This window comes from Actinia tenebrosa, unplaced genomic scaffold, assembly GCF_029948245.1.
Source record: "Actinia tenebrosa isolate PJP-AT-01 unplaced genomic scaffold, QUT_ActTen_1.0 PGA_scaffold5__44_contigs__length_20552954, whole genome shotgun sequence".
Classification (NCBI taxonomy): Eukaryota; Metazoa; Cnidaria; class Anthozoa; order Actiniaria; family Actiniidae; genus Actinia; species Actinia tenebrosa.
Window position 1 is genome coordinate 6,532,638 of NW_028292582.1, and position 12,683 is coordinate 6,545,320.

At 38.6% G+C, this 12,683-nt stretch overlaps 1 protein-coding gene across 4 annotated transcripts in view; it reads left to right on the top strand.

Moving 5' to 3' along the window:
- Positions 1–2,317, top strand: part of LOC116303613 (uncharacterized) — a 134,149-nt gene extending 131,832 nt beyond the window's left edge. For 2 of the 4 annotated variants that reach the window (XM_089038181.1, XM_089038184.1), the window contains 3 exons: positions 270–488; positions 598–930; positions 2,095–2,236. In XM_089038181.1, coding sequence (XP_088894307.1) covers positions 270–488; positions 598–930; positions 2,095–2,102 — 560 coding nt within the window. In that variant the 3' untranslated portion in view covers positions 2,103–2,236. Of the gene's footprint in view, positions 1–269; positions 489–597; positions 931–2,094 lie in introns of all 4 variants that reach the window. The other 2 variants (XM_089038183.1, XM_089038182.1) reach the window with 2 other exon arrangements.
- The last annotated feature ends 10,366 nt before the right edge of the window (positions 2,318–12,683 follow it).

The following is a 12,683-nucleotide window of genomic DNA, read 5'->3' on the forward strand; positions in this document are numbered from 1 at the left end:
TGCTGCAATATATATTATTGTAGTTTATTCGTACATTTGCTTCCTCAAACATTTTAAACCTTTCAATTGGCAGCCAATAATATTAGACTTTCACAACATCGACTACCGATATCATGCTATAAACTCCAGAAGATGTACAACGTCTGGAGTTAGTTTTGAGACGCACCAAATATGAAGAGCTCGAAAACAAAAAGGCTTAAAACTATAACGCAAAATATTTACCATCACTACTGAGAAAACTGCTAACGTGATGATCTGAACGTATTTAGGTTGGATGTGGGGCGACCCTCACTTTGTCACTCTTGATGGCAAAAACTACACATTCAACGGTCTTGGTGAATATGTGATGCTTGATGCAAAGAACGGCTTCTTTCAGCTCCAAGCGCGTACAAGACTCGCTAAAGGTGATGGGACTGCTACTGTGTTCTGTGCTGCAGTGGTCAAAGAAAGAAATACAAGCAAAGTGCAAGTGAATTTAGAGAGACAAGGTAGGAAAATAATGCTTTCGCTTATAAAAATTAGCTTTAATATGTTAAAGCTAAAATTATAGTTAAAATAATCTTTGTTATTTAGTTATTCACTTGCTATACTTTTTAGCAGGTAACATGACACTGTTTATTGATGAAGAGATCTTGGATTACTATAGTCTTACAAACCAATCGACCAGACTCAATGGCTCTGTCGTTGTCTCCCGTCCAAAAGAAAACGCATTTAGAGTAACATTTTCATCTGGAATCTCTGTTACTGTAACAGAGGTAAAGGGTGCCCTGTCCATCTTATTAGCAATGCCTAAGTCATTCAGGAACCAGACGAGAGGGTTGTTAGGAACCTGGAATGGGAACCAAACAGATGACCTGACAACACCCAGTGGTGATGTTTTACCAGCGGATGCAAGCAGCAGGGACATTCACTTTCGATTTGGACAGAAATGTAAGAGATATGCTTTTACTAAACATTTTGGGTCTATATCCGTGTGATAAATAATGGTAATTGAACTGAGTGGAGTGCAATTTGGTTTGAAATCAAACGATTGATTTCAGACCATTAAAGTACACTCAACAAAATTACTCGACTCTGATTGGTCGAGAGGAGTACAATTATAGCGTTACTTGTACTCCGTAGGAGTACGGAATTAAGTCGCTATGGCAACACGGCCAAAACAATGTCAAAACAATTATTTTCTATCATTTTGTACTTAAAAAACATATAAATAAAATTTTAAAGCCGTAAGTACTAATCTTTTTTTATGCATTTGCGTTATTGCATTATGCATTGCGAGATGGACTGAAAATCGGCCGCCAAATAGACAAAGATGAACGGCGTCGCTTCGCATTTTTTACTGAATTTTTTGAGTGAACTATAAACAAAAAATCGCACGATCTCGAGTACAATTTGGAAATTAATAGACACGAGTAATGTTTTGAAAGTTCTTGTAATTGCACGAGCCTTTATTTCCCATACAAATTGCACAACACAAAGTTCAATTGCAAATTAATGATATCCATTTTGAAATCTCCTGCAAAAATAATACATTTAAATTTAATTTTTACTACAATTTAGTCAACAAAACCGTCTTTCACATACAAAATTCCTTCAATGTTTTTCGCTTTTATCTCATTGGTCAATTTCTATTTTTATGCAATTTCATTGGCTCTTCAAAATAATGCAATTTAAAACTCAAAATGGTGCACTACTGAGAGCCAATCAGATTGCAGAAATCAACAGTGATTTCAAAATAGATGTAATTATGCCGTTAATAAAAACCATAGCAAGGAAGTGATAAGACATCACTTCACGGTGAACTGGAAACTGCAAATTTTGGTCATTTTATCGACCCTAAATATGTAATAAACAAACTATTACATGTTAAGAGCTCGATATCTTTTTTATTTACTCGTTTTCCATATCATATCACTCACTCGCTCGAAGCGGACTCGCTCGTTCGCGATAAGATATGGAAACTCGTAAAGTAAAAACGATATCAAGCTCTTAACATGTGATAATCTATTTATTCAGTCTCGTTAAAGATTTATGGTTTGATATTTTTAATAAAATGATTGTTTTTTATCATTTTTTTACATTTTGGATAACAAGGCAAGTAAGCGAGAGTACCTCGCTTTTTACCTATCAGTTCGGCGAGAACGTGTACACGTTTTCAAACAAGTCATTCGTGCCTATGTTTATAGAGGATCTGAAATTCTATAATGAATCTCTAAAGAAACAAGCTTATGCTGCTTGCCAAGGTGACATCAATTGCTTGTTTGATTCTGCTTCAACCAAGGACGTGTCTCTTGGATTAAGCACAAAGATTGTCGGGTCACAAATGGTCAACGAATCCAACACACTGAGTAAGTATTGTAAAGCTGTAGACGCTGCTCGGCTCATGCTGGATCCCCGTGCAATGGCCCTTGATAGGTTCGTGCTTATTTGGAAAGTTAAAGCGCGACGTTAGGTAGGCTGTAGTATCAGTATCGTATATCATATACCATATAAATAAAAACTACAGCAATATCGAGTAAATTTGTAACAATGTTCAAACTTTTCTTTTACCATAAGAAAACTTTCCTCCTGAGTTCGAGAACACGTCATCTATTCTTTACGTAACGGAGAAAGTTTGGACCAGTGTGACTTTCAGGGCTAAGGACCCGGATGGAGATAAAATAAGATTCAGCATAACAGGTCCTCCAGATGATGCAACAGTATGGACGAACGAGTCTTTGATGACCTTGGGATGGATGGTTACCAAAAAATCGGTAAAATGTTGAATTTCACCATTTTTTGTGCTCGTGGAAAGTCTTGGGAATGGTAGAGAATGGAATTGAACAACTCTCTCATTGTTTTCAATCAGGTAAAGTTGGAAATAATCGCCACAGACAACAAGGGAGCGACGTCTGTATTGAGACCGGTGCTGCACGTCTGCGCATGTAACAATGGTGGTGACTGCTTGACAACTAATCAAGAAGACGCTGATCGTAATAACAGTCGTTTTAAAATCATGCCTTGTCAGTGTCTAAGTGGTTACACGGGTCGATTCTGTGAGAGTGAAATTGATGCATGTGAGGTCAATATGAACCCATGTTACCCTGAAGTACAGTGCAAGGACCTGCCAGCTCCTGCTGATGTCACCGGATATGAATGTGGACCGTGCCCGCCTGGATTCTCAGGACAAGGAGACTCATGCTCAGGTAGTTAAATTAAAGTGCTCGCACTTTTGAATATATATAGTAGTTATACAACGGTTTGGAAAGGCATACCATGAGTCATTTTCCACAATGTCTGATTAGAAGGCTTTCCAGCATTCTTATTGGCAGTATTCTTAATAGAGTGGGAAATAATGATTTGCCATTTTTTTATCAAACTTATATTATATTTGCCAACTTATGGTGGCATCATATTTTGTTCTCTACATTCTCTCTAGATTTTGATGAATGTGATAGTGTCACACACGGATGTTCCCAAATCTGTACCAACACTCCTGGGTCCTTCGCGTGTAATTGTAACCAAGGTTACGTGCTAAATGCAGATGGCCGTACGTGTGATGGTGAGTAGTATTTCAATCGTTGATGAATTGTTTCGTATGGCGTCCCAATAATCGTCATGGTATACATGCATTATTTGTAGACGTGAACGAGTGCGATCCAGCCAGTGACTGTATGCAAGGATGTGTAAATACCCCGGGTAGTTACAGATGTACCTGTGACAAGTACTTTACAGTAGATTCTACCAATCCCAAGAAATGCATAAGTAAGTGATTGTAGTGGAATAGAGTGAATAGCTGTAGTGTAGTTACAGATGTACCTGTGACAATTACTTTACAGTAGATCCTACCAATCCCAAGAGATGCATAAGTAAGTGATTGTAGTGGAATACAGTGAATAGCTGTAGTGTAGTTGAACATGTGATGATGTATGTGGTGTACTATTTTTCCTTAGTGGAGTCTCCCTGTAAGGAAGGTAATCATCAATGTCAGCATATTTGTTACGTCTCCAACGGGACGAACCACTGTACATGTCAACCTGGATACGAACTTCAACATGACAATAAATCATGCTCAGGTATATAAAATTTGTAAGCATAGTCATGTAAAACTTGCAATCCTAAAAGTCTGCTTGTCCGGAAAAGAAAGTGTTGCGTGACGACTCTAACTGTGGCTAAGAAGCTACTGTAGAAGATCTAGGCATTTTGTGATTAATAAAGTTAAACATACCGTAAATCCTCTATTTAGCCCCCCGGGGGGCTTATTTATTTCAGGCACGTTTGAGGGGGGGGGGGGGGGGGCTTATTGGAGAGATGGGGCTTAATTGAGAGGGGGGGCTTATTGATTTAGTCGAAACGCAGTATGTAATATGGATTAAACGGAAGCATTACTATTGACCGTCTCGCATAATCTGTAGTGATGTACATGACATTTTTATTATTTGATTCACCTGTGTTAGTCTCTCAAGTATAATTTACGATTATTGTGAATAGCAAAGCTAAAACACGGTAAAATTAACAAAGCAAGCTAAAAAGAAATGTTCTGAACAATCAAAACTTTAATAAATCACCTTTAATCAGTACACGTGATTCTTTAGTTGCGAAATGGGGGGGGGGGGGGGGTATAAAGAGAGGGGGGCTTAACAAATTTCTTCTTTAAAAGGGGGGGGGGGCTTATTAGAGAGGGGGGGCTTATTAGAGAGGGGGGGCTTATTTGAGAGGGAGGCCTAAATAGAGGATTTACGGTATGTAACTTTGAGGTAGTAATAATAAATCATATTTGATCGTAAAACACGATGTTTTCCAGACATCGATGAATGCACAACAGGTAAGAATCGCTGTAATCAGGACTGTCGCAATACCATTGGTTGGTACTACTGTGAATGTCGTCTTGGATATCGTCTGGATACTGACAACGTAACATGCGTCGGTAAGTGAAGATATAGAAATGTTTTTTTTTCTTTGTATGATAAGTCTATCGTTAGAGAATGACGTGACAGGGCTAAGAAATCTTTGGAAAGAAGGTTATGAAGGCAGAGAAAAGGAAGGGACACGTATTTTTATAGTTTTCCATACACCTTGTTCTCCTGTCTCTCAGCCCCTTATTATTGTAGTTTTACCATTGTGCTCACTTCCTATTGACTAGAAATCATGCGTAGTTTTTAGTTCAATCGTTGATATGGGAAAAAAAGAATGGAAATAAATTGCGCAAGAAAGCACCTTACACTGCATAATAAACTTCTTTTCCAGATATCGACGAGTGCCTTGAATGGACTTTCAACTGCTCTTTTAATCTGCGTTGCCGTAACGCCATTGGCTCCTACAAATGCGAGTGTAGGAAAGGCTTTGTGTGGAATGGCAATGAATGTCAAGGTAGTACATAGTAACAAAAAGACAAAATAATATACTTTTTACCAGTGAGATCGATAATGACCCGCAAGCCACAGGTTTGTTATATGCACACATATGAAAAACTATACTACTGTAAAGAAAGTGATATTTATTTATTTGTTTTAGAACCAGAGAAACCTGCTACCACTCGACCTCTGTCAACACCAAGACCATCTTCAGAAAAAGATGTCCAAAACTCTGTCAATGTTACTATCCAAGAACTTGACATAACTGAGGTAGGTGTGGATATAAAATAAGAATACCTTCAGCAAAGAAATGGTGAAACCACCTCTTCTCAGTTCAATATAAAGTATGCATTATAAATGTGACTATTATAGTAAAATAATGCAGTAAAATATCGTAATAAAGGGATCACGATATATGAATATGATGACGGTTATACAATATTTTCGCAGTGGAACGAAGAAAAAGATCTGCATTTCAAGAATGCTGTTTCCCAAGAAGTTAATGAATTCTGTGCTAAAGATCAAAGCTGCTTTGAACACAAGATAAGAGTAAGGTAAAACTATCGAATTAACTGGAATAACGAAAGAGAAAAAGGAAAAAAGAAACTAATAAAATCTAATATTTCCTAGGCGTCCCAATGACCGACATGTCATCTTCACAGCACAACAAGTTCATCTTCTGCCAGGTTACCCAGTGCAGTTGTCTTACTCGTCCATCCCTGATCACGTGATTGCTGCTGTGGCATTCTACGCTAAATTTCCGCCAGGATTCGCCATTGGAGTCACTGATACAGTCGATGGGGATCTTCTTGTTGATATCGTCAATGGATCTCTTGGTCGTATCGGCAGAGCCATCAACAAGACAATACTCTCTGTATCCGCGTATATGGATGAAAACCCTACATACCAACCCACCACTAAACCTACTTTAACGACCAATACGGAGCCTACTGACACAAGAGATCCTAAAGAAATACCAGGATATGTCCGATATCCTATTATTGGCCTATCAGTAGTCGGGATTCTTTTGACGATCTTCATTAAATTGAAGCCGTAATTCATGTAAGTAAGCCGTAAGTATGGCAATGTTAAAACAACTTTTTAACAAGCATATTCACAAACTTTGTTAAGAGATGTCAAAAACATTTCGCGGCTTTCAATATCTTTTCTACCTTTTCGTCTTTCTTTTGCCTGGTATTTGCATTTACTGGCTTTTGTTGTTGTTATTCTTGATCATTACGAAAGGAATCTCTGCTCAAATTTGACTTTTCTCCGTTGGAGTATGCGCCGAGTTGTTATCCAAAATCTTTGTTAATGAGGTGACGCATAAAACCACGAAAAGTTCTCTAGCAAAACTTTAGCCCGAAAAATACGTGCGCAAAGTCAATGAACTGGTCACAAATGAACCTACGGAGTGCATTTCAAAGCATTTTCCCCTGATAAATGTCTTGTGGTCTATGTTAAGCATTTCATGGCAACCTGAATGGTTTAAAGGGCCACTTGGACGAAAATCGTTCCAAAATTAAAACTCTTTCATTCGAGCTGGAACTTTGCTGAAATAATCTTGAACACATTAAGAACCTCTCACTGAAATATCTTTCTAATATTCGAAAGGGAAGGGCCAAACTTTTACGATTTATTTTCGTCCGCCATTAATTTTTTGACTCACGGTCAACGAGTCATTATGTACAGCAGTTTTACACTGTGACGTCTTTACTCAACACCGTCATGTTAGCGTCGTTTTGACTATACATTTCTTGTTAGATTACCTAAAGTTTATTTGATGTTTTAAACGCGTTATCGTGAAAAGAATCTCTAAACAGACTTTTTTTAAACCTTTGATACCTCTTCAAATATGATGGAAACTCCTTTGGATGCTCGCTTTGTCAATCCTGAAGAGTTAGAACCATAAGTTATAATGTATGAAGATGAAGCCGAACTAGAAGAAGAAGCAATGCTTGGGAAGAGGTTTTCATAAAGATTCCTTACGTTCATTTCATTATTTGTATTTGCTACATACTGTCCATGATATAAAGATCTTAAATTTGAAGTTTTAATATAATCTAATAGTGATTGATGTTATGAAAAAAACCGATTGCCTTTTGAATTCTGCGTTGTGATATAAAGATTTGTGACAATATACTTAGATCTATGTGCCGAATAATTTAGAATGTGAGCTCGTAATTCTCCTAGCTGATTTACTACAAAACGGTTATTATTTGCTTCAAAATGTTTATTATGCATTTAATAGGTACAAACATACGATTATCTAATATCATCTTTGTAAAAGAATATGTCAAAGGTTTCTTATTTATTACTCGCGTGACAGCGGCGTCTGTCACTCAGCTCTTAGATTTTTCTTTCATTGTGTCGGATGTCTCGCGGACCCAAATTGTGGGGTTGCTCTTTGCCCTTGTATGTAATTATACCTTGAAAAATCGTTTTATCATATGACCCGTACGGCCCTGCTCGCGCGCTCTAATAAAACCATTGGAAAAAGTCACGTGATGGGGGCCGGACGGGTTGACGTAAGCGGGCCGGAAAAACCCGTCCGGCCCTGCTCGAATCCGCGCGCTTTCTTTTTTTTAATTATTTTCATTTTCGTGAGGGTCATATGATAAAATGCTTATTGACTGAGTTAGGTCGGGCCGCACGGGAAAATATTTGGCTCTCGGTCATTTGTACGGACCTCGCTGCGCTCGGTCCGTACGGCATCACCTCGAGCCAAATATTTTCCCGTACGGCCCTCCCACTCAGTCAATAAGTACATAATCCTTAAAATGATTCGAATAAATCCCGAATATCTCAGTCACTTCGCGCGGTGGAACCGCTAGAATCTCGTCCATGCGTCCTACTTTGTTGTGATTCTTGGCGTGCCGAGATTATGTACTTATTGACTGAGTGGGAGGGCCGGACGGGAAAATATTTGGCTCGAGGTCATGTCGTACGGACCGAGCGCAGCGAGGTCCGTACAAATGACCAAGAGCCAAATATTTTCCCGTCCGGCCCTCCCACTCAGTCAATAAGCATTTTATCATATGACCCAATTTTTATCGTAAAAAAAGGCTGAAAGATCTTGCTAAACTTGATAAATACAGCGCGCGTAAACGAGAACCAATAGGAGAATTCCTTTTTATTTGATTGAAAAGAAGCCATTTAACAGTCACTGTAAACACGAGGCACATTTCAAGAAGTAAAATTGTTTTTAATACATTGAAAGTTTTAAGTTATTTTAATACACTTCGCAAATAGCTATTTGGTCAAAAGTCGGGGGAAAATAGCAGCTTGGGAACTCAAGAATGTCTATGTCAACTCTAAGTATTTTCATGGACAAATTTCAACGTTTTTAGACTTAGTTAGTCTTCTTCATCTGACTCGATCATAAAACGACGTTTCTTGGGTTTGACCAGACACGAACTAGAGCTTTCTTCATGGCCTGAAAGAACAAGATTCTGAATGTTCAATACTCCAATGTTTGCTCCCCCAAAAAAAGAACCTGCAGCGGCAGTTGAACTTGTAGTCGGTTGCGCTGGGAGACATGTTTGCTTGCTGCTGGCTTCGTGCTTGACGTTCTCAACACCACTCAGTATCTTCGACATGTTTCGTTGTTGGCTCTCAGAGGCAACCGCATAACTGTCGAGGCTTTTAAGGCTCTTATGGCCACTCAGTTGAGCGACAATGTTGTGTGGAACACCAGCATCCAGGAGTGTTGTGATACCAGTTTTACGTACGGAATGGTTGGTAATTTTACCGGCTTTTGACTTCGTGAACTTCAAATCTTTTGTTGCTTGAGACAGGAATTCGCCAATCTTGTTCTTTCCCATCGGTCTGTTTAGGAACTAAACTTGATCATTTGGCATCCTTCTATGATTTATAGCAAGAAAAAACGGACTTTCTGGACTTTTGGCTTCTTCGGGACGCCTGTAAACAAACTGCTTATAGCAGGCCACAGGACATTTCTTGTCGCCGCTCTCATAAGCTCTTGGTCGGAAAGCTCTCTGGTGTTCATTTTCATCGCCGTGTCTGGTTTTAGTTTCTCTTTCTTGGAACCACTCTACATACTCTTCGCCATTTATTTCATCTTTCTTCAAAAGTACGTCTCCAAACTTCAGCTGTCTCGCTTCGTGTCGTGCTCTATGACCAAAATGCAAAGTAATCAAGAACCACATAGTACGGGAAAGGATCTCTGGATCATGGACTCCAAACTCGTTTTCATTAAAAATAGCATCAATATCTTTGCTTGTCAGAGGAGCAGTAGCATTTGGCTTGTTTCCTTTGCCCTCTTTTCTTAATTCTCGTCGTCTGGACATCAAGGCTTGTCTGGAAAGCTTAAACTCTTCATCTTTTAAGATGTTTACTTTTGCATTTTTATGGTCGAGGTATCGCTGGATACTTCTTGAGAAGGACGACATTGTATCAGGTTCGTACAAAGTATTGTCTTTCTTTTTTGCCTTTATGTAAAAGTTGGAAAGAAGACTGTCAAGTTGAGGCGGAGGGATATTCTCAATTTCTCTTTCTTCACCACATTCTTGTAAAAAGCGCTTCAGTACGTTCATGTCATACTTAGTTTTGTTGATTGTACTTGTTTTCTGTTGGGCTCGGATGTATTTCTGTATTTCACCGTCATTGAGCAGATTTGACTCAAAATATGTCGCTTGCTGAGCCAGTTCAGTGTCAGATATCTCGTCTGGATAGCAGAATTCGCTTTCGTCGTGTTCGCTTAAATTGTCAGTCATTTTAGCTTCTTTTTAAATGAAATTTAATGGTTACATCCGAAGAGGGCCGGACGGATTTTGAGCAGGGCCGGACGGGTTTTTCCGGCCCGCTTACGTCAGCCCGTCCGGCCCCCATCACGTGACTTTTTCCAATGGTTTTATTAGAGCGCGCGAGCAGGGCCGTACGGGTCATATGATAAGTATTGAAATTTTCGAATTAATGATCGTCAGTATTATTGAAACTGAAAAATTTCAGCGCCTAGACATTGTTTGGTCATATAGTAGTTAGGAAACCGAATGAAACATTATATATTTTCTGAATAAACCAAATAAACCGAGTTTTACGAACATGGCACATACATTACCCACCAATGTTTTGGTTTGGGTTGAGTAAATGACGTCATAAGTACTCGTGCCAGTCTTCTTGAGTCGAATTCTGTGAGTCAAAGAAATTAATGGCGGACGAAAATAAATCGTAAAATTTTGGCCCTTTCCTTTCGAATATCAGAAAGATATTTCAGTGAGTGGTTCTTAATGTATTCAAGATTATTTCAGCAAAGTTCCAGCTCGAATGAAAGAGTTTTAATTTTGGAGCGATTTTCGTCCAAGTGGCCCTTTAAGAAACAAACCTCAATAATTTTCTGTTTCTCTTTCTTTTGTGTAAAGGAAATTAAGGAAAAGTCTCCCCAGCAGCAATGTTCTGGACACAGATAAACCATGATACCAACCAGGATACCAAATACACACATGAGCATGCGTACATGTGTTCTTTTCTAAAGCATGAAGAAATTTCACGGAATTATTGGGCCATAGATTGAATTTTAGATTAGCATAGGTAATAGGACTCATGTAGTGTCCAATTTGGAAATAATTGGATGAAAAACATTCCGACGACTGACAAAATTGGAAGAGGCCGATAGGCCGAGTCCAATTTGGCAGTCAGAGGAATTTTTTAAATTCAATTATTTCCAAATTGGACAGCATGTAGTCCTATTGCAGATTAATTATATCATCCCAAACTATACTAGACTGATTCCATAAGTCATAGTTTTCCCTCAAAAGAATGCGAATGGAAACGATCCAAATTAATCTTTAATTTGGACAAGAAAGAAAATAACACAATAGTTGCTTATATATGGGATTATAGAGTGATGTGTACAATTACCAAGATAATAGTCTTTTTTCCGTAGCTATTGTAAATTTATGTATGCTTTTAATAACTGCCCTAATTGATGGCGACTGACTAGCGATTCCAGTCATGGCAGTGAATGCCCGCTTTCTATGTCTGATATTGCTATCTTGATTCAAACGTCCAGCCTCCACGAAGCTAGTTACTAGTAGGTTTACTTATATATAATCATAACTAACATGCAAAGTAAGAGCCAAAGAAAGAATTCTTTTTTGAAAATATGCAAAAACGCGAAAACAGCCAATCAAAGTTTTCGTAGCTTTATGCGAACTAATATCTACGTTTGCGATAATTCGTTTGCTTTCTTTGAAATAAATATATCATTAAAAAAGAATTTATCTTTTACCTTGAGCCTTTAAGATAAAGTTATTTCAAATAGGTTAATGTTTGTAGACACAGATTTGTAGACATCTTTCATTAGATAGATAATGAAAAACAAGAAACTCATTCATTTCCAGCTTTTGCTGGGAAGGGAGTGACTTTCAATTTTAATCCCTAAAAATACGATGATCATCTCCGCCATTCTTTATATGGGGGTATCCACGCCCAAGGCATGGGATATTATTCTTCAGCGCAATTCATAAATTTCATCGTCGTCATCTAGTGACGATTCACGAGCATTGACCTATACTGATTTCTTTGATGATATGGCATGGATGACCGGCGCTTTTCTAGAGTTTTGAACCCAAGGTTTTCTACTGCTTTTATAATTGAGCCCGGGAAACTCTGAGGTGGTTTAGGATCAATACATGGTCGATGTGGAGTCGATGTGGGGTCGATTTAGGGTCGACGTGGGGTTGATGTGGGATCGATTTAGGGTCGATGTGGGGTTGCTGTGGGATCGATTTAGGGTCGATGTGGGGTTGATGTGGGATCGATTTAGGGTCGATGTGGGGTCGATGTGGGGTCGATGTCAGGTCGATGTCGGGTTGATCTCAGGTCGATGTGAGATCGATATCAGGTCGATGTAGGGTCCGCGATGTAGGGTCGATTTCAGGTCGATGTAGGGTCGATTTAGGGTCGATTTGAGATCGATGTCAGGACGGGCTCAGCTCGTAAGCTTAGCCGCTCGTAAGAGTCGGTTCGTTTGGCTCGGCTCTCCGCTCTCCTTCTCCTATACTACATATATCAATTCGGCTATCACAGACTAACAGACTATCGGACTATTGTCTAACTTATTCCATGTGACAGACTCGATAAGCACAACAAAGTAGACGGCTGTACATGCATATGCATATGTTATAATAGATTTATAAACGTATTGCATTTCGTATTTGTATAATTAGTATGATCTGAACAATAAAGTGAGCTGGTTTGGCTATTGATTTTTAAACTAAAAGATTTGGTTTAAAACATTTTAAAATGTTTTAAACCAAATCTTTTAGTTTTACTTAAAATGAGCTGGTTTGGTAATGGTTTGTAAAAACTAATAAAGAGTAGATCATA